Here is a 23,500-nt window from a genome sequence, read left to right as displayed (position 1 = left end):
GTAGTTGTTCCAGTCGACTTGATTTCTGATGGTTCTGACTGATGGTTGTTCTATATTTTAGTTGTAGTGTTTTAATTTTGATGTGGCTGTACGAGGAGGCGAGCTTCTGCCACCTTCTTAACTGGAAGTCACTCATCTTTTTCACCATGTGTACGCTTTAAAGCACCTGTATGTAGTCTTTTGAAGCACTTTTGACATCTCTGAAAGGCTTTGTATTGCAAACTAAATCAAAGTGCCTTGTAGTCCCAGAAGCGCTTTCACAACTCCAAAGTAGCTGTTCAAACTGAGGCGTTTTGTAATTGTGGAAGCACATTCTGGACCTGGAAACCAAAAGACTTAAGAAAAGCTTGAACAGCTTAGAACTGCAGTCGAAGTGCTTTGGCAGCAGGAATGACAAATTATAGACTAGGAGGAACATCAAGGCCTCCTGTGTGATTATTCCCCTTACTCTACAATGAGCTTCCAAAACACCTCCAGTGATTTGGATGCTCCAGATCCCACAATTATCACTCATTTCATTTCTCCAGAAGCTTAGAAGAAAAGGTGATGAAAGAGAAAAGAACAGTCCAGGAGACACCACCACCCAGTTCTTGTGAAGGACACCCATCTAGCTCCTTGCCAAGGAGTCATCCAGAGCCAAGCTTAGAGGAAGGTTTCATCAATATCCACTGTCACTTGCCATGCTCTATTCCAAGTTGTCTTTCGAAGGGACTTTTTAGCAAATTCAGAAAAATTTAAGCTCCTTCCCTAAGGAATTTCAGGACTGCATCTCTAACTTCTGTGATCCCAGGAAATTGACAGATTGCCTATGGGAGGAACTGCTGAAAGATGATCTGGTTGGGGGGTTGGGGGGGATGTTCAGCTAACACCTTCATTTTGCATAATACTACAGAGAGATTCAAGAAAGAAACCCTTGCAAATCTTAAGGCACCCCAAGGCTGTGGCATATTGGAAAACTGGCTTGGATTACTCTTTTAAGTGCACTGGGCCTGTCCCATAACAGCACAAGATATTTGAGAGACAGATGCAGCTGGCCCATTTCTCTAAGGAAGCCCTTGGTAACCACTGCTCAGAAGCTGACAAATATCTGCTAAGCATCATAAAAAAAATGTGTGCCCTCCGGCTATAAGAACCACAGGCATTGCTTTACCAGCAGCCACCTGGTCATCAAGCTCCTATTAAAGCACTTTCATATGTCTGGGGGCTTCATGGCAGTCCTGACTTAGTCCTCTACCAAGGCCTGGGAAGCTCTGAAAACAGATCTGGTTGGACAGAATCATAATAGTAACTGATGCCGCCTACTTCTTGCCCCAACAGTTTCCCTTAAGTATTTGTCAGTATGCCCACCCACTTGGGCCTGGCCTTGCATACTGTTCAAGAGATTTCAAGGGTCAAATATTAGCCACTCTCCCATACCTTGGCTGTCTTGAGTGAGCGTGGGCTCTACAATCTTTAAGCAGAGAGGGTGCAATCATGAGTCTCCCATAAAAGGATATAACACAGGCTGAGTTTCCACTCAGCTTGGGTCTGGGTCCTAGGACAAGTGTGTGAAGAGCACATTGGAATGGAGAAAACAAAAACAGGAAACAGGATGCTTTCCTTGAAACTTCATCATAAGGCTGTTTCTGGCTGGTGGGTGGAGTGTAGTGGAGCCAAGTAAGGGGTAGGGGTTTGCCTCCAGGCCACATTGCTCCAGGGCAGTTAAGGAAGAAGGGTGCAACAAATTTGCCAATCCAAATCCCTGTTTTCTACAGCCTCTATTTTTGAACAGTCTATGAATAAAGTCACCTCCTACTCCTCTTCAAAAAAAGGAAAAAGGGAACAAAGTTGGAAAACTCGGACTTCCCAATGTCAAAACTTACTACAAAGCAATAGCAATCAAGACAATGTGGTCCTACATAAGGAAATATGAAGACTAATGAAATACTATTAAGAATCCAGAAACAGCCCTGGCAGGGTCACTCAGTAGCTTACAGCATTGTCCCAATACCCCAAGGTTGCAGGTTTGATTCTCTAGTCAGAGCACATATAAGAATCAATCAATCAATGCATAAATAAGTGGAACAACAGATTAATGTTTCCTCTTCTCTCTCTCAAATTAATTTAAAAAACAAAACAAAACAAAAAGAATCCAGAAATAACCCCCTAAATCTTCCATCATTGACTTTTCAACAAGAATGTTAGGACAAATCACTGGAGAAGAGAACACTAAAAGATGCAACAAATAGATACTCATATGTAAAAAAAGGAAGTTGAACCTCTTCTTTATACCACACTTATAAATTAACTCAAAATGAATCATAGACCTAGGTGTAAGAGCTAAAACTATAAGACTTTTTAAAAAGGTGGGAATAAATTTGTAACTCTGAATTAGGTAATGGTTTCTTAGATATTACACCTAAAACACAACAATAAACAGATAAATTAGAGAACAAAATTTTGGACCTTTGTGCTTCAAAGAACACCACTTTGAAAGTAGATAATCTAGTGAATAGGAGATAATATTTGCAAATTCTGTAGCTGATAAGGGACTCATTAGAATACATAATTAACTACAGCTCAATAAAAAGAAGGAAAATTACCCAAATAGGCAAAGGATCCATACAGACATTTGTCTAAAAAAGATATACCAATGGTCAACAAGCACATAAAAAGATGTTCAATATCATTAGTTATTAGGCAAATGGAAATCAACACCCAAATGGTATTACTTCACATCTACTAGGATGGCTATAATCAAAGACAGATAATAACAAGTGCTGACAAGAATGTGGATAAACTGGGATCCTCATTTACTTGCTATCGGGCATATAAAATGGTACAGCCATTTGGGGAAAACAGTCTGGCAGGTCGTCAAAATATTCAACATAAAGATACTTCGTGGCTCAGCATTTCAATTCTTTTTAGGTATCTACCCAAGAGTACAAACAACATTTGTTCACACACAAACTTTATATGAATGTACACAGCAATATGAGTCACAACAGCCAAAAAAGTGGAAACAACCCAAAAGTCCATCAACTGAAGAATGGATAAACAAAATGTGGTATATATCCATACAAAGGAATATTTATTACTCAGTCATAAAAAAAAGGACTGAAGTATTGATACATGCTACAACATGGATGAACAATGAAAAGATTATGCTAAGTAAAAGGAGACACAGAAGGCCACATATTGCATGACTTCATTTACCTGAACTCTCCACAATAGGCAAATTATAGAGACAAAAAGTAACTTGATTAGTAGTTGCCTTTGGCAGAAGGAAGAGAGGCAATTTGGGGGAAAAATGGGGAATGATGGCTAAAAGGTAGAGGGTTTCTTTCTGAGGTGATAAAGATGTTCTAGAATTGACTAGTTAATGATAGCGTATTTCTCTGAATATACTAAAAACTAGTGAATTGAATACTTTAAAGTGAGTTATATGGTACTCAATTATATCTTTGTAGGGCTGTTAAAAAAACAAGACATACATAGCTATGTTTACTATCCTTTCCCTAAGTTCCATGAGGGCAGGAACTTTATCTTATTCACTGCTACATTCAGCATTAGAATAACACCTAGCACACAGCAAGCACATATGAATTACTGAATGAATGATTCTACTACATATAAAAACTTATAAAACTAGCCCAGTCTATTATAGTACTTGTCTTCTTGTTTACTTCCTCACCTTCACCCATACCTATTAGCCTTCTATTCTACCATTCTCCTGAAAGTTTCTTGTAATCTAATTGTAAACTCCAATTGACTATTTGATTCTCATTTCAGTTAAGAACTCTGTTACAGCCTCCTAACACCGTTTATTCGTTCTCTTGGAAGTTCTAAACCATCCCTATACTATTGCCTCCCAAATATTTTCTAAATGTGTCCTTTCTCCTATATTCTAGAGCCTTTACACACATTGCTTTTAAATCAGTCTAATATAAGTTAAAATTCATTAAAATTAAATAAAATTTAAAATTTAATTCTTCGGTCACATGTTAAGTGCACAATTGCTTCATGTAGTCAGCAGCTACCGTATTAGACAACACAGAAATAGAACACTTCCATCACTGCGCTCTATACTACTCTAGAAAATATGCTCAACTCCCTATCAGACATCTACATCTACTTGTTTCGCAGGCATCTCAAAACCTAATAGATCCAAACTTATCCTTTATCTCGTTACCTGCCATCTCCCGTCCCCATCTTCACTGCCTTCTCATCCAACTCTATCAAATAATCTTTCTGGGATTTTTCTCTACTGCTAAATAGTATCACCTAACCAGTCACCACAGCAAAAAATCTCAGTCATCCTAAATTCCTCCTTCTCCTTCATCCCCATCCTGTCAGCTACCAGTTCTGATTGGCTGTTCATCATTAGCAGGTTCCTCTTCTCTTCATTTCTATTGCTACTACCTTAGTTCAAGACCTCATCACTGCTCCCCAGTATCTGCATTAGTCAACAAGTATTCCTGTTCCCAGTCTCCTGTTTCCTCCACCATGCAAATCTAGTCATGCACTCCCCTGCACCATGGCCTTTCAGCAGCCCTATATGTCAACCTACCTATGAATTCAACCCTTGTATTTGACTTGCCCGTACCGTACAGTAATACGCCACACTACTTCCACATACTATTTTCTCTGCTGGAATAATACCTTCCCTAGTCCTACCTGCTTAGGGAAAACCTATTAATATTTTTAAACTCACTTTCCACTTTATCACCTATATACATGAAGGATTTTCTCAGACTCCCAGATTTAGTCATCAGATTAAGAAGTAAACTTTATGATTATGCCTGCCCTACCTCTGACAAATGAATCTTATATAGACATCTACCTGGACAACTATACCTTTCTGTTTGTTTACATGACAGTTTTCCTCTATAAGATTAAGATGAATGAGGGGCAAAGGCCATATCTTATTCATCACCCCAACACAATTTCTAACTCTAATAAAAACTAAAATATTTGTTATATAAGTATACAGACTTTCCCAAGAATGAACCTTTTCCAAAAAAAAAAACAACCTCTAAAGGTGTGTTATAAATGAGAGTTCTACCTGACCTCTACACCCTCCATAATGCTACACATTTCTCTTAAATAAATACTGGGATTAAATATGTTGTCTTCCATGTGGTTGTTCCCACACAAGCCTGCTAGGATAAGGCCACACCTAAATGGTAAGATACTATCTCAAAGACAAGATTATTTCCAGAGTGATTTGCCAGAGAAGCTGTTGATCCTCGCACAGGATAACTAAACTGAGAAGGCATGACATAATGACTTGTTTCCCTTCTCTTTCTTGACTCTACATTTAGAGAAGTGCTTAACCATTTTTGTACCACTGATCCCTTTGACAATCTAAAGCTTATGGACCCCTTCTCAGAATGTTTATAAATGGTTTAAATAAAATACATAGGATTACACATAAAGCCAATTATGTAATATAGTTATAAAAACATTTTCTTAAATACAGCAATATATGTGTTCCTTAATTTACAAAATTAAGTAAGACCTAGCATAAGATATAATAGCTACCATAATAATGAGCAAAAGTAAATGTCAATACAGCTACAACAACTATAATATGAAGTTAAAATATCTGTGATTTCCTTCAGGTACAGTCATTAGTACTACTCATACAACTATGGCTTACTGCCTTCACAAGTGAAAGAAATGTTCAATTTCAGTTAGCTGTTAGTAAAAATAAATATATGATTTTTTTCCTAACCACCATGTTCAGGCATCCCCATTATTCTTTCCTAAATTCTGACTTAATGGTATAGAAATATTAGCAATGGCACTCATGGGTAATAATAAATGTGTACTAGAAAATAGTCAGATTTGTTACTATTTACTTTCCTTTCTACAATTTTGACTTCTGTTAGTCTTATTTTTACGATTTAGTCTTCATAGAACATTAGATTAAGACTTCACTAATGAATTATGCAATGTCTACTAGACATCTGATTGCATATATTGTCGGTCAGTGCCAAAAAAAAAGGGAGAAGAGCAACACCTTGCCATCCTCATGTGAGGCTAGCTAGCTTCAAACTGGCAAAAGCTCTCGAAGGTAGACCAAGAAAATAAAATCTTGGGAGATCAAATCAGACATCAAAAGAGTCCATCCTCTTTTCACAGTGAGATTTCACTCCCAGTTAGCCAGAGATTTGGGTTTTATTCTTAAGATAGAAACATGTTCCTATAGTGGTAACTTATTAGACTGATTTATGTTACTATCTTGCAAAAAACTGAAGTTAATAATGGCTTACAATATAACAGGAAAGTACAAAAAGCTTACATTGGTACTGAAGACATTTCAGTATTTTATGACAACTATCTATTCAAAAATTATGACACATAGTAGTACATACCTGTAATAATTCCAGGGTCATAGGAATATTCTTAAGCTCCTTCAGCAAATCCAGTGCTCCAGCCTGTAACGTAAAATAATTTCGTATTGAATTTTCTGGACAGTAAAGCAAGAACTAACTAAAGATTTATATCTATATTTTCCTATCCACAATTCATTATGGCTCATTATTCATATGAGAAAGGTAAACACACATACACAGTATATGTGTGTGTATATCCACACATACATATGTAATAGAGAAAAAGAGATTTTTCAAAATATGAGTTTAAACTCAGTAGATCACAAACTCCGTTTACTGAATTATGACCACCAGCACTTGTTAAATATTGTTTCGTGGAAGTTTATTTTCAATAGTACTTGTTTATATGTGGCCCAGGAAAAAATGTAGAATATAGTTCTTACTATGGTACTAAAACATACCCCAAATTCCCATGGAAAGCACCTGATAAAGGAGTCAACCCTGAGAAAGTGGGAATGCTCAGCACCTTTAGCATTGGCTCATATACAAGGAGAGTGGGAAAGGGCATCTATTCACTTGAACTCTTATGATGTTTTTGTATCTCACTGGTCTGTCACATGAACAATGCCACCTATGTTGTTCTTGAAAGGTAGTAAAATGTAAATTCTGAAAGAAAACTCAGATTCAAGATCTATGTTAAGCTTACAGACCTGTTCATTGCCAGTTCCCATCTAGAATAAAAGGTTCCCATATAGATGATGAAAACAGAACAAAATCAGACTCATGGAAAATTACATAAAGCACCAAAAGTTAAAATAGAAATGGTATTAGCCAATGTTACCCGAATAAATTCACTAAAAGTTAAAAAAAATAATAAAGAGGAATGGAATTAGAAAAGCTACAGCACTACTTACAGCTTGTGGCCAAATATTCTAATTTGATATACTTAATCAACCATATTTCATCTAATCTAATACATTCACTTAATCTTATTGTATTTAATCTAACATTTACTTAATGTATTTGGACACATCAATATCCTATACACTAATAGAGAAAAAGTATTAAATTATGACAGTGGTTTTATACCATCTCTTTTCACTTTTGTTTATTGAAAGAATTCTTTTAGACTTTAAATTTTTATCATATATTACCTTTTACATATATAAAAACATAAGCAAAACAAATTGCCTTAGGTGTTTCTAAAGCTACTTTGCATTCAGAGTCCACTGCTTATGAATCACTCTTTGTTTCAGATTGATTTGCTTCTAAGTTTTTATAAACATGATTTTTTATTTTTTAATTTAATTTTTATTGTATTTTTTCCATTACCACTTAGTCCCCTAAAGCCCCTCTCCACCCAGCAATCACCACACTGTTGTCCCTGTCCATGAGTCCTTTATCCCTTTTGCTCAATCCTCCCACCCTCTAACCTCCCCCGACCACTAGCTGTCATCCTGCTCTCCATCTATGAGTCTGTCCCCATTTTCCTTGTTAGTTCAGTTTGTTCCTTAGGTTCCACATATGAATGAAATCATATGGTATTTGTCTTCCTCTGACTGGCTTATTTCACTTAGAATAATGTTCTCCAGGTCCACCCATACTGTGGCAAAGGGTAAAATTTTCTTCTTTTTTATGGCCAAGTAGAATTTCATTGTGTAAATGTCCCATAGTTATTTTATCCACTCATCTACTATGGACACGGTGGGCTGCTTAAAAATAGGAATCCATACCAGCAAGGGCAGAAGAAGTGGGGAGGGGAGGCAGGGCATGGGGAAGAATTCTGCTCTGTTGGTAATCAGATTTAGTATGTTTTTACCCCACAAAAAGTTGTATCAGAAGTACCAGTAATGGAGCATTTCATAAAAGAATCCATAAAAGAATTAAAAGTTTTTAGCTCTTAGCTGGCTTTGGAGTATATAGGGCTAGCTGCTTTCACTCCCGCTGCTTTTAACCATTTGGTTCCATTAAGTTCAAAGAGATTCTGCTCCTTGGTAACCACTTTGGCTGAGGCGAGGAGACAGACTCCGGGAGGGGTGGGGAGCTCAGGCCTTCTTTTCAGAGGAGTTCTGCCCTCACACACTAGTAAGAAAGATGCTTTAAGATTGTGGCTCAGGGATGTCATCAAGAATCCAATTCCGAGGATCCAAGATGGCGGAGGAGTAAGTGGAAGCTACACCAACCTCCTCCCAGGAGCAGTCTGGATTTACAACTTAATTTTGGAGAAATCATCTGGAATAACCAACCAAACACTAGCAGGAAAGAAGTCTTATAACCACGGAGAGACGGAAAAGGCCACTACATCACAACGTGACTGGTAGGGAGTGCAGAGATGCAGAAGAGCTGTCTGGGCTCCCACGGGTGGCAGCTGAAGGGACTGAGAAACAGCTCAGCAGCTGGGAGTTCCCCCTGAGAAGGGCAGGATCTAAACCCTCAGCTGGCCTTCCCAGCCTACAGCAACAAAGTGGAAAGTAAAATAGTATCCAGCTGAGAAAAGCGAAAAACCACAGGATTTCTTGCTCGCCGGAGAAAAACAGTGGGAGAAAAAAAGCTCTTAAGCGGATCACAAACGAAAATATTTTAGCCCCCACTTACCCTGGGCTCAAGCAGAGGGAAGGCAGAGAGGACTGGAGACACTTGGGGAGAGTTTGGCACCGTGGCTTTGAAGGGAGAACTGGGGGAGCAGCTGACCGGGTACCAGTGCTGACTCATCCCCAGTGCTGCAGGCAGACCATTCCCCTCCAAGTGGCATCAGCCTGAGGGGAAGCAAATGCCCTACCTACAGGAATTAAGCTGACACACCCATGGTCCTCAAGCCTGACCGGCTAATCACAGATTGAATAGATTAACAACTAAAAAAGACAGACAAAGGCAGTAGATCCCTGGAAGTCTCCAACAGGCTGCCTAGGGCCAGTCTGGTACATGATCTGACGCTACCAGAGGCAGATCCAGGAAGAACTGATCATTCTAAGAAGCACCAACAAACAAAAGGAATCACAAAAATGGGGAGACAGAGAAACAACCCCCCATCAAAAGGAAAGGTAGAATCCCCAGAAAGAGTGCTAAATGAAATAGAGGGGAGCAAAATATCAGATACAGAATTTAAAACATGGATTATGGAGAAGCTAAATGAGCTCAGTGGAAACTACAAAGAACTCCAGAAAAACTACAGTGAACTCCAGAAGAACTATAAGGAACTTACTGAGAATTATACCAGCATCAAAAAGGACATGGAAGCTATCAATAAGAGCCAGGAGGAAATGAAGAATACAATCTCTGAATTGAAGAACACAGTAGAAGGAATTAAAAGCAGGCTAGAGGAAGCAGAAGATCGGATCAGTGAGCTGGAGGACAACGTACACAAAAACTCCCAGACAATGCAACAAAATGAAAAAAGACTGAACAAGACTGAAGAGGTTCTAAGACAGGTGCAGGACAACATGAAACGTAACAATATCCGTATCATTGGAATTCCAGAAGGAGAAGAAGAAGAGCAAGGGATAGAAAACCTCTTTGAAAAACTAATGACAGAAAACTTCCCTCACATGAGGAGAGAAAGTGTCACGCAAATCCAGGAGGCACAGAAGGTCCCAATGAAGATGAACCCCAACAGGCCCACCTCAAGACACATCATAATTAAAATGGCAACATTCAAAGACAAAGAGAGGATCCTAAAAGCAGCAAGAGAGAAACAACTAATAACATACAAGGGAGCTCCAATAAGGCTATCCTCAGATTTCTCAGCAGAAACACTACAAGCCAGAAGAGAATGGCAAAAAATATTCCAAACAATGAAAAACAAAGGCCTACAACCAAGAATACTCTACCCAGCAAGGCTCTCATTCAAAATGGAAGGTGAAATAAGGAGTTTCTCAGACAAAGGAAGACTAAAAGAATACATCTCCACCAAACCAGCAATGCAAGAGATGCTAAAGGGTCTGCTCTAAGAAGATAAAGAAACAGAGAGAAACAGAGAAGAACACGAGTACAAAGGGGGAAAATGACAATGAATAAGTACTTATCAGTAATAACCTTAAACGTAAATGGATTAAACGCTCCAATTAAAAGACATAGGGTAGCTGAATGGATTAGAAAGAATGATCCACATATATGCTGTCTACAAGAGACACACCTCAAAAAAAAGATTTACACAGACTAAAAGTGAAGGGATAGAAAAAAGTATATCAAATAAATGGACATGGATAAAAAGCTGGGGTAGCAATACTTATATCAGATAAAACAGATTTCACAGCAAAGGCCATAAAAAGACACAACGAAGGGCATTTCATAATACTTAAGGGAAAAGTCCATCAAGAAGATAATACCCTCATAAATATATATGCACCCAACTTAGGAGCACCCAAATATGTAAGGAAAATTTTGAAAGACTCCAAGAAAGATATAGACAGCAATATACTCATAGTAGGGGACTTTAACACCCCATTGTCAACAATGGACAGATTTTCGAAGCAAAGAAACACCAAAGATATTGAGGCATTGAACAACACTCTAGATCAAATGGACTTAGTCAATATATATAGAAGTTTTCACCCCAAAGAAGCAAAATAAAGAAACTTCTCAAATGCACATGGAACATTTTCAAAGATAGATCACATGGTAGGACACAAAACAAGCCTCAATAAATTCAAGAAAATTGAAATTATATCAAGCATCTTCTCAGATCACAATGGCTTGAAATTGGAAATCAACCTCAAGGAAAAAACTCAAAAACATTCAAACTCATGGAGAATGAATAACATGCTATTAAATAATGAATCGGTTAACAATGACATCAAGGAAGAAATCAGGAAGTTTCTGGAAACTAATGATAATGAACACACAACAACCCAAAACCTATGGGATACAGCGAAAGCAGTCCTGAGAGGAAAGTTCATAGTAATACAGGCCTCCCTAAAAAAGCTAGAAGAATCTCTAATAAAAAATTTAACCCTACAGCTACAAGAACTAGAGGAAGAACAACAAGCAAAGCCCAGATCAAGTAGAAGGAAGGAAATCATCAAGATCAGAGCACAATTAAATGACACAGAGACAAAACTAACAATGCAAAAGATCAACATAAGTAGGAGCTGGTTCTTTGAAAAGATAAACAAAATTGACAAACCTTTAACCAGGGTCATCAAGAAAAAAAGAGAGAGGACCCAAATAAATAAAATCAGAAATGAAAGGGAAAAATCACAACCGATACCACAGAAATACAAAGAATTGTAAGAAATTATTACGAACAACTATATGGCAAGAAATTTGACAACCTAGAGGAAATGGACAAATTCCTGGAAACATATAGTCTTCCAAAATTGAATCAAGAAGAAGCAGAAAGACTGAATAGACCAATAACAACTAGTGAAATTGAAGCAGTAATAAAAAAACTCCCGGCACACAAAAGCCCTGGACAGGATGGCTTCACAGGTGAATTCTACAAAATATTTAGGAAAGAACTAACTCCTATCCTCCTCAGACTATTCCAAAAAATCCAAGAAAAGGGAAGACTCCCAAACTCATTCTATGAAGCCAGTATCACCCTAATCCCAAAACCAGGTCAAGACACAACAAAGAAAGAAAACTACAGGCCGATATCGCTCATGAACATAGATGCTAAAATTCTCAACAAAATATTGGCGAACCGGATCCAGCAACATATTAGAAAGATCATACACCACGATCAAGTGGGATTCATCCCAGGGATGCAAGGATGGTTTAATATTTGCAAATCAATCAACATAATACACCACATAAACAAAATGAAAAGACAAAAAACACATGATCATATTGATAGATGCAGAAAAAGCATTTGATAAAGTACAACACCCATTTATGATGAAAACTCTCAGCAAAATGGAAATAGAGGGGGCATACCTCAACATAATAAAGGCCATATACGAGAAACCTGAAGCCAACATCATACTAAATGGGCAAAAACTGAGAGCATTCCCCCAAGGTCAGGAACAAGACAAGGATGTCCACTCTCTCCACTCCTATTCAATACAGTCTTGGAAGTTCTAGTCACAGCAATCAGACAAGAAAGAGAAATAAAAGGCATCCAATTTGGAAAAGAGGAAGTAAAACTGTCATTATTTGCAGATGACATGATAGTGTACATAGAAAACCCTGCAGACTCCACAAAAAAACTACTTGACCTAATAAGTGAATTCGGCAAAATAGCAGGGTACAAAGTCAATATTCGGAAATCGAAGGCATTTCTAACACCAACAATAAAATCTCAGAGATAGAAACTGAGAGAAAAATCCCATTTACCATAGCAACAAGAAAAATAAAGTACCTAAGAATAAACTTAACCAAGGAGGTAAAAGACCTGTACTCAGAAAACTACATAACACTGAAGAAAGAAATTAAGAAAGATACAGATTAATGGAAGCATATACCATGCTCATGGATGGGAAGAATCAACATCATTAAAATGTCCATAATACCCAAAGCAATTTATAGATTCAATGCAATCCCTATTAAAATACCAATGACATTTTTCACAGACCTGGAACAAATACTTCAAAAATTTATATGGAACCAAAAAAGAGCCCAAATAGCCACAGCAATTTTGAGGAAGAAGAACACAGTAGGAGAATCACAATACCTGATATCAAACTATATACTACAAGGCCAAAGTAATCAAAACGGTCTGGTACTGGTATAAGAACAGACCTATAGATCAATGGAACAGAATAGAGAGTCCAGAAATAAACCCAGGTCTATAAGGTCAACTAATATTTGACAAAGGGGGAAGGAACATCAAATGGAGTGAAAAGAGCCTCTTCAACAAATGGTGTTGGGAGAACTGGACAGGGACATGCAAAAAAATGAAACTAGACCACCAACTTACACCATACACCAGAATAAACTCAAAATGGATCAAAGACTTAAATAAATGTAAGCCGTGGCACCATAAAAGTCCTAGAGGAAAAAATATGCAGGAAAATTTCAGATATCCTATGTAGCAACATTTTCACTGATATATCTCCTAAGGCAAGGGAAATAAAGGAAAGAATAAACAAATGGGACTACATCAAACTAAAAAGTTTCTGCTCAGCTAAAGAAAACATCAGCAAGATGAAAAGGAAACCAACCATATGGGAAAATATATTTGCCAATGATATCTCAGACAAAGGATTGATCTCTAAAATACATAAAGAACTCATACGACTCAACACCAAGAAGAGACAACCCAATTAAAAAATGGTCAAAGGACCTGAACAAACACTTCTCCAAAGAGGACATACAGAGAGTCCATAGACATATGAAAGTATGCTCAACATCACTAGCCATCAGAGAGATGCAAATAAAAACCACAATGAGATACCACCTAACACCAGTCAGAACGGCCATCATCAACAAATCAACAAACAACTTGTGCTGGAGAGGATGCGGAGAAATGGGAACCCTGGTGCATTGCTGGTGGGAATGCAGACTGGTGCAGCCACTATGGAAAACAGTTTGGAATTTCCTCAAAAAACTAAAAATGGAACTGCCTTTTGAACCAGCAATTCCATTGCTAGGATTATATCCAAAAAATCCTGAAACACCAATTCAAAAGAACCTATCTACGCCAATGTTCATAGCAGCACCATTTACAATAGCCAAGTGCTGGAAACAACCAAAGTGCCCATCTGTAGATGAGTGGATCAAAAAACTGTGGTACATTTACACAATGGAGTTCTATGTAGCAGAAAGAAAGAAGGAACTTGTACCATTTGCAACAACATGGATGGAACTAGAGAATTATGCTTAGCGAAATAAGCCAGGCAACCAAAGAAAACTACCTTATTACAGGAAACTAATGAACAACACAAACAAATGAGCAAAATTGAACCAGAGCTATGTAAACAAGGAGTAGACGAACTGTAACAAGGGGGTAGGGAGGAGAGAGAGAAGGGGGTAAGAAGGGGAAGGGTCTAGTCAAAGAACATGTATAAATGACCCACAGACATGGACAACTGAGTGGGGACTGAATGTGGGACAAGGGGGGGAAATGGTGCAGGGAAGCAAGAGGGAAAAAAAAAAGTGGGACAACTATAATGGAAAAACAAAAATTTTTAGTGGGGAAAAATGAAAATATGAAGAATGGAAATGGCAGTTCAGTGAATATAAGAAGGACAAGGATTTTCCTTCACACTGCATATTTTTCTCCCTATCTGATTCCTCTAGAGTTTGGCATTCTAAAGAAGTAATGACATAAGTTTCTTTGCATAAAACTAATAAGACCAGTTGTTAATAGAGGTTTTTTTGACCAAGACATTGACTGGAATGTCATGCCTAAAGGAGACATGCTTGGGCTCTGGTTGTTACCAAAAAGCCCTTAGGAACTGGGAATGACTTTCGAAGGTAATAAAAGCCCACGAGATAAAAGGCCTGGTACCGTGGTTGGTTGTGCGGTCCACAGCAATCTTTCCAGGGAAGGAATGAATGTCGTTTTCCTGAAAGATGGCTAGAAGGGACCTTAAGGCACAATGGAAAACCAGAAGGACTTGGAAAAGGCAGGTGTGTACAGGCAACGCTGAATGCCAGGTATGTGGCTCAGCTTCTGTGCCCTGAAGGGCAGACTAAAGGTCACCCTAAATGTTCCTTGCATAAGTTCCAGCAAAGCAGAACTAAAGATCATAAGTGACCATTTGCTGTTCTTGTTGTGTTTATGCAAATGAACAGGATAAATGAAAAATGGACTTAATGCAGTCCCTTTAATGACAAGGAGGGTAATATTAGGGAGAAAAATCATTATTCAAGGAAAATCACAATGATCAGTGGTAGACTATAAAGTAGTGCAGCTAACCATCTTTAAAGTTTCTTTTTATTTAAAATATGTTTTCACTTGAAAGTTAAAATTATGTCTGTGGTATCATCAAAGATATTTAATTTACAGGCAAGAAGAATGTCAAATGCCTTGGAACTGGAAGTCTTTCCAATAAGACAGTCTTATCGATTTAGAGACTTGTTTGTGGGTTATGTTACATAAATTAACATGTGTTTTCTGTTTTCAAAGGGCATAAGCCTATGATCTCATTACCTGAGTGATTGTCTGTACATGTAGGCCTCACTTAATCCTGTCTGCAGCGCTGCCTCCTGAGACTCAACGGTTTGGCTGAACTAAGTGGCTGGGTTGGTGAAGAATGGGGTGATCTGTGGGCTTCACTTTAAAACTGGTTTCTCTTTTCTGTCCTAATGGCTTGGACTGAAAGGGCCCAGCGGTCTGAGAGGGGGGAAACCTAAAATATTTCCCTCAGCCCAAACTAAGTATAATGGGCAAAAGGGTTTTGGACAGGTGAGATGTGCCTGGCACACCTTCCTCCAAAGAAGACCATTTTTTTCCCTAATGCGAGACACTGAAAAATTAATCCCTGCCTTTTATCATCTAGTAGTTATGGATTGAATGATGTCTTTTAACCCTTTTGCCAAATCTGTTGCCCCCAGAATACAACAAGGATGCCAGCCTGTTAAACCAAGCTCGCCATTGTCTGGGGACTACCAACTGACATGGAGTCTGCACGATCCTTCCCCATGTGGGAAGGCCACCCTTCCCTCCACACCCCCACTCTTATTAGGGATTTCTGCACCCAAGGGTAGGTAGGACGACAACCATGTCCAGTTTGAAGCAGCCAGAGGGACTTCAGACCTTTGCCCATTGTCCTTTATAAGATTATAAAGGGTCTTAATATCTGTGAGGGAGGGATTGTTATTTTTTATTAAAATAATTAATCATTTATTTATTTAAAAAAAAGAAGAAGAATATATGAAAGGGTGAAGCGGGAGAGCTTATATGTATAAACCATGGGCATGGACTTGGAGGGGGATTGCTGGGGGAGGAGGGATGCTGGGTGGAGGGGACCAAAGGGGAAAAATTGGAATTATTGTATCAATATAATCAATAAAATATACTTAACAACAAAAAAAAAAGTTCAAAGAGCACTCCACTAATGTTTCTCAGATTTTCTTCCAAGGTGCTGATACTCATTCTGCAAATGTTGATACTGGGTCTGATGTTCTGCCTACGAAAGTGTATCCTAACAGCCATCTAGTCAACGATATATGTAACTCATTTTGCTTTCTAAAACGTTAAAATTTGAAAACTAGGTACCCTACAGATCAATGAAACACAGCATATCCCAGAAAAATAGAAAGGTGCAGAGAATGTCCCTCATTACGCACCCCACAAGAAGAAACAAGCATGAAATTTCATGGTATCATTAAACTTCTTAAATATAAAATCAAGTAAAGGTTTCCAGTCACATAATTTTTCCATTTACAGTTGACAGGTAATAGATTTTGCTGTGAAAAATAACACAGTATTAACTTTTCCTCTAGCAACAGATAACATCATTTTAATTTAACCTAGTACCTCATAAATAAAAACAAGTTCAACAGAAACTAAGAGATAGGTTATTATAGAAGATTTTAATAATTCACTTCTGATTTTAAAATTCTATAAATTCTTTCTACTTAGAGGTGACTAAAGAAGTGAAACATTGTAGTTTTTAAAGAAAGCTAACATTAACTTTAAATTTACTATTTATCAAGCAAGCATTTCTACAGGCGTGACAATCTTGAGCCAATAACATCTTTAATCCCATATCTGCAACACCTTTGAAATCCAAAAGACTTCTCATAGGTTTTCAATAAACTCATTTGACAGCAATATGTAATGTCAACAGGTATAAAGCTATTTGTTCTATTTACTACACTTAAAAGTACATTTCATTATAGAAATGCTAATGTCTGATTACTGGAAAATGTCCAGCTCTCAATGATGATATTATGTACCAAATTAGCTTAATAAAATCTGAAAAATTTGAATTCCCAAATATATGAGACTCCAAAGGTTTTAAGATTATGAACCTGTATCCTGTATTTACCATGGACATTTTTCTTTTACCCATATCTCCGTGGGCTTTCTGATCCATTTCTGATCTAGGATAAATTAGGAAGAAAGATTTTTAAATCACTTCTACTAATCACTTAAAAATCAGGATCTCCCTCTTTGGGTTTCCATAATGTTGTCTGTCACATATAAAGTTGATTCTTCCAATACATCAGCAATGTGATATAAGGTTTAAGTTGTTTTCCAAGTAGGAGCAATAGATACGCATTAACTTCATTACACTCTCCATTTTTACTCAGATCTCTTTGGTGACAATGGGGTTAGAAATACAGGCTATGGAAGAAAGAAAAAGCTAAGTTATACTCATGGGATAAAACCATGACCTTTATCATAATTACACTGAGTTCTAACAAAATAAGATGAACATTTTGATTAATCTTAAGAAATAAACTACTATGATCAAAGTGAAAGAAAAAGGCAAAAAACAGATTATCACATATTAATTCAGAGACAAAAACTTCTGAGTGTTACTATGTGTCAAGTATTGTGTTAAATATTTTACATATTTTATTTCATCTTCACAATATACCCTACAGAAGCAGGTAATTTTATCATCCCCATTTTACAAATGAGGAAACTAAAGTCCAGATAAATTAAGAAATTTGCATAAGGTCACATGATTACTAACTAGAAAAGGTGAGGTCTATACAGTTCGGTCAAATTATATCATACTACTGACTCTCAAAAAATACTCAACACTGTCAAACTCTACTCTGTGTTGAGGATACAACAATGAGCAAGAAGAAACTCTTTCAACTTTAGAAAATTTAAAAACAAACAGAAATCTTTGCACATCTTCAAACCCTCATTATACAGAGAAAGAAATTTAACTCAGAAAAAGAAAGTGACCTGCCCAAGGTCATAACAATGGGTAATGCAAAAGGTCAAGAACTGTCTTGTGACCGTACCACTGTTCCTTCCATTCCATAGGTACACTGGTGGTAGTTCTGTTCTGTGAACTCAGATGAATAGCATTACTAAACAAGAAACTATAATCTAGCTTCTCTCGATCATCACCTGTCTCTGAAGGTCAAGTCTATTAGATTGCAGCATCTCCTAGAGATAATGATGCAAGAGAAAGAAAGACTCTACCTTAACTTCCAGAATCATATATAGTTCACAGTACAGGATGAAATATAAACAACAGCTCTTATTGCTACCTTATTAAACCACTGGTATTCCTATATGTCAACATAAATAAGTACTTTTACAAAATACAATATTCAAACTTGTACTGAGCACCCACAGAGAAGGAAAACTCTGACTCCAAAAAACCTCCGCTGCCTTGCGGCATACCTCTTCAGGGGAAAGGCTAAGGGAGCAAACCCCGACAGAAAATCTGGAGCCGGAGTCCCTAAGGCGGTTTGATGTTGTAGTCAACACCGGCAACTCCTGCGGCACACCTGAAGCCAAGCTGTATTGACTCCGTCTTTCCCTTGGACCCTTCAGCTGCGAAGAGAGGGGGGGTCTGCTGCATGGGCAACAGCAGACCCTCCATATCACCCTGCCCAGGCTTTGTAGCTTCAGCTTCACTGGAGAGGACGCTCCAGCGTCATCGCAAGATGTCGATTCAACACGGGAGGAGACAGATACCGTGTCACTCCCGAGTCGGACTGCACAGCCATTCTCGGCGGTGCAGATAGACTCTTAGGAAGCTACACCATCGTCTCTCGAGACGGACGGCTGCCGACAACGACGACTGAGCACCCAGTATATAAGACTCTGTAGGTTTCAAACATCCTTCTCAGGGAGATGTAAGGAAGGAGCAAAATAGAATATAGAGTTAAGAATACATATGGGATATACACATGAGTGAATGACAGATCTAGATTCAAATCCATGCACTGCCATTTCTTAATTATAAGATCTTCAGAATGTTATTTGTCCTTTCTAGGCTTCAGCTTCTTTATACACTGACCTCGAGTAGTTAAAATGATCAAATGAGGTAATATACCACATGTGAAGTATCAAAAGAGCGCCTGACACCCAGGAGACAGATGATAAGGGGTACAAAGATATAAAAAGACTTATCTATTTCTACCATAACAATTCTCAAAGAGCCATAAGTCAGCATTTTAAGTGAGCATTATTTAAGCTCAAACAACGCAAACACTTCTTGGTAAGAATTATTATAAGATTTTCACAATTTTTAAAATTAAGATGTTTATTTTTTAAAAGGAAACACTAAATTATAAATATCTGAGTTACAGTTCAACATCACTATAAACTAGGAATTATAATTTTTCTATGTAATCTCAAATGTGTAATTATTCCATACCAAAAGCACAAATGACAAAAGGAAAAATATATAAATTTGCCTTCAAATTTAAAATCTTTTCTACTTCGAAAAATACTATCAAGAGGGTGAAAAGACAACCCACTGAATGGGTGACAACATATGCAAAAACCATCTCTGATAATAATAGACTTCTTAATGGGTTACTTTATGGGTATGGGTTTCTTCTGGAGTGATGGAAATGTTCTAAAATTAGATAGTGGTGAGAGTTGCATAAATCTGTGACTATACTAAAATCTATTGAACTGTACACTTGAAAAGGGTGACTTTTATTGTATATCTCAATAAAACTTACAAAAAATTGTGTAGACATTCTAAATTTAATCAGTCTAACTCTGATACAGAAACCAAAGCTTTATTTTTCAATCCAGGTATAATAAGACTTAGAAATCTACACATTTCAGGTAACTCTAACATCTAATTTCAAATTCTCTCCCTGCAATTTAATTCCACTCATCACTGAGCCTTAAATTTTAAAAAATTAGCCTCAACACAACTCACGAAATTTCTCCATGAACTTGAAAATTCTAAGTTCTTACTTCACTCCTTCTGCAGTCTAGAGCGATCAATTCCTTACAGAGAGAATCCAGGTATTTTAGCCATTACCATAACTTAGACACTGGCAAAAAATTTTATATTCAACTAATCTTTACTAAATTATCTCCAATTTATCACCAAGAAAAAACATTTCAGAGATGTTAAGGACCTTGCTTGAGATCACACAGCTAAAGTTCAGAAGAACCAAATTTGTACCCATATTAGGAGTTAGACTTGCTAATGGCATCAAGTTATAATGACAAGAAAAAAAGCTAAGTAAAAAAGTTAAAATGTGAAAATTTTAATAACTTATGTGGTTCACTATGGCCTCGAAGTGGGTACTAAGGAAACTGCTAATACTATTTAAGATCAAGTGTATCGGTGGGGCAACATTTTGGGTAGTATGAGGTCAGGATATAGCGTAGGTATTTAGGGAAACCTTGTCTGCCCCAGAACAGTAAATACTCTTACTTCCTGGTCTTATATTCACTTAACTGTACCCACTGTCAACCCTGAGAAACACTATACCTGCCAAGGACTCCTTGTGGTTAACTTGGCCCAAATTCATAACCAGTGTCTAGTAGCCATTGTGTACAGAGGCCTCTCAGGCTCAGTACATCTCAGGGAAAAACCACAGACGGCCTGCCAAGCCTCCAGCATTGTGTTCCTGCCATCTGAGCATACCCTTGTAAAGAAGCTCCTGGTGCCCTGGCCGATGTGGCTCAGTTGGTTGGGCAGCATCCCACAAAGAAATCCCGATTTGATTTCTGGTCAAGGCACGTGCCTGGGTTGCGGGCCTAGTCCCTGGTTGGGGCACATGCAAGAGGCAACCAATGGATGTTTCTCTTTCTCTTCCTCTCTTTCTCCCTACCTTCCTTTCTCTCTAAATAAATTTTAAAAATATAAAATCTTAAAAACCAAGCAAACAACAACAACAAAAAAAAAAAACGGCTGCTGCTGCAGCAGCTCTTAGTATTGTATCTCTCCAATGAGACTGAGACCTTCCCCATCCAATCAAACGGGGAATTTGGAGTCCTTATTTGCATGAAATTAGACCAATCAGGAATTGGGGGGGTGGGCGCACTTTTCTCTATATAAGACAGCAGCCCCTTTATCTTCCAGGAGCCTATTTTCAGTTTCCACTGAAGATTGCATTTCTGGGGCTTGCAAACTGTGTCAATTGAGCAGTTTCAATGGAACAGTTTCTCTCTTCGCAGCACCCCGATCCTGGGACTCCTGTTGGCATTGGACTGGTGGCAACAACCTTTCATTGACACCATGCAAGGTTCAAGAACAGGTGCAAGGGTCATCCAGTGAGGCACTGAAGCTTAGCATAGTAGTAGTACTCCCTTTGGAACAAAACAGATGTAAATTCACATCTTCATCTGGCCACTGTTTAGCCATTTGCCTTAGGACAATTCACTTAACTTTCTAAATATTTAATTTCCTCATTTTTATAATAGGGGTAATACTTATCTCGCAAAACTATCTGAGAAATAAATCAGATAAGGTAAGATAAGTACTTAGTAGAATGCCTGGCTCAGAGCAATAACTCAATAAATGATAGTTGGTTTTACTATTAAATGTGATACCTATGGTTTTATTAAAACAATATTTAGTAACAGCACTTAAACCTGTCAGTTCAGAGGACTAGTATTTTTCAAGCAAAATATACTTTTTCATAATATAAAAATAGCTCACAGAAAAAAGCTGGAAACCACAAGAAAGGAGAAACAAATAACCATAACTCAACAACTCCAGGAACAACTTCTGTTAAATTACTAAATACTTGTTTTGGGGGGGGGAGAAGTAGTCATTCAGACCATTTCCCTTTATATTTATTTCATTTGCCTATTTGAATTTCTGTAAAATAGAAGAAGGGCAAAAGAAAAATATATAAAAGAAGCAATCAACTTTACCTTTCCTTTTTGGGGGGCAAGCTTTCATACTGGTAAAGTTTTGAACTATTAAAAATGAGTTGAGGATTATCTGTAGGGTTTATCTTTATTCTCCCCTAGGCTATTTACCAAAGATCTGAAAATGCATCTATAACCTGAGAACTGCGAATAAATACAAACTGATCTGATCTCCGTATTTGCCCCTTAAGTCATTTTTAGGAGACACCTATTACAGGAAAAAGAAACAAACAAAACAAAAAAATCTAATGAGTTAGATGATCAAAGGATACACATTATAGCCTGAGTTAGAGAAAAAATTACCCCCAAAACGACCTTTTTCCCTGGGACCTTCTACTGTGGAAGTCTGGGGATTTCAAGGAAAAGAGTAAAACTTTCCAGTTTAAACTAACAGAAGTAAGAAAAGTTCAGCCTATCAGATAACCTGAACTCATCACTTGCAGTAGGGAATGCAAAGGAAATAAACAGGAAATATAAATGGCAGAAGTAACGTCTGGAACAGAAAACAAACAGGAAATACTTAACAAGGCCAAATTGCAAATACAGATTAACAAGAGTACAAAATCAAATAATGGGTGATGCACCTGTTAAAGAAAAAGAGGAACAGACTATGAAGTCTTAAGAATTCAGGGTGAAATACTACTTCCTGCTCTGGCATGTTGTCCAGTAAAAAGCCAGGATTCGGCTTAGTCCAAACCGCCCAATACTTAATTTCACCAGGTAAACTACTTCTCTCTGACTCAGTTTCTTTTCTGTAAAAGGGATATATCACAGCTGTGGAGTCTCAAAAGAAAGTGGCACATCAGCTTTGTAACTCTAAAGAGCTATGCAAATCAGAGCATCCCTTTTCTCCTTCACATTAGTTTGACATGTCGTTTATTCTATAGATGGGAATGTTATTTCAGATACATTAATATTGAAAATGTGCTGAGGACGGTGGAGCAAATCAGGTCAACACAGCTGTGAAAGTTTAGCTGAAAACAGATGACTGAAGCAAGGGATTTAAATTTAAAGTGGCACACCCAGATAGACAAAAATGCAGAAACTGGAAGAGGTACCTCAAACGAACCACAAGAGCTGTTCACATCAATACATTATCAATAACAAATAACAAGATAACACCACCGGTAGTAACTGTAAACCACTTAAGAGAATACCCAGCAATGACATTTATCCAAACTCAACTGCCAGCACACCCTAGCTAATGTGTACTTTAATCATAGCCCTCTTACACATACGACCACCTAACAAGATCCACTTTTTAAAAAACGTTTAGCACCTTGCCAAGTTCACTGGCATATTTGACCTTTTTAATTGCTAAGCAAACATATACGTAGTTGCGATAATCAAGTGAATATTTCGCCATCTTCAAAAATAAGATCCAGGAATTTTACACTTATTTATCAGCTTGATGTCTAAGCAGATCACAAACCTCTATTTCATGTTAAAAAGATGAATTCTTTTAAACAGTGAGGCCTTTATATACTCCTCCACCCTTAACCTCAATTACCGAGGATCTACTACCACG

The 23,500-nt window shown here is 37.6% G+C and overlaps 1 protein-coding gene across 1 annotated transcript in view; it reads right to left on the bottom strand.

Annotated features, from left to right (window-relative positions):
* The window catches only part of TCEA1 (transcription elongation factor A1), a 50,887-nt gene that overhangs the window by 26,887 nt on the left and 500 nt on the right, over positions 1–23,500 (bottom strand). The window contains exon 2 of the mRNA XM_090283694.1: positions 6,360–6,422. Coding sequence (XP_090139820.1) covers positions 6,360–6,422 — 63 coding nt within the window. The remainder of the gene's footprint in view (positions 1–6,359; positions 6,423–23,500) is intronic.

This window comes from Furipterus horrens, unplaced genomic scaffold, assembly GCF_987537825.1.
Source record: "Furipterus horrens unplaced genomic scaffold, mFurHor1.1.pri manual_scaffold_7, whole genome shotgun sequence".
In the NCBI taxonomy this organism is placed as follows: Eukaryota; Metazoa; Chordata; class Mammalia; order Chiroptera; family Furipteridae; genus Furipterus; species Furipterus horrens.
This window is presented reverse-complemented; position numbering and strand designations above follow the sequence as displayed.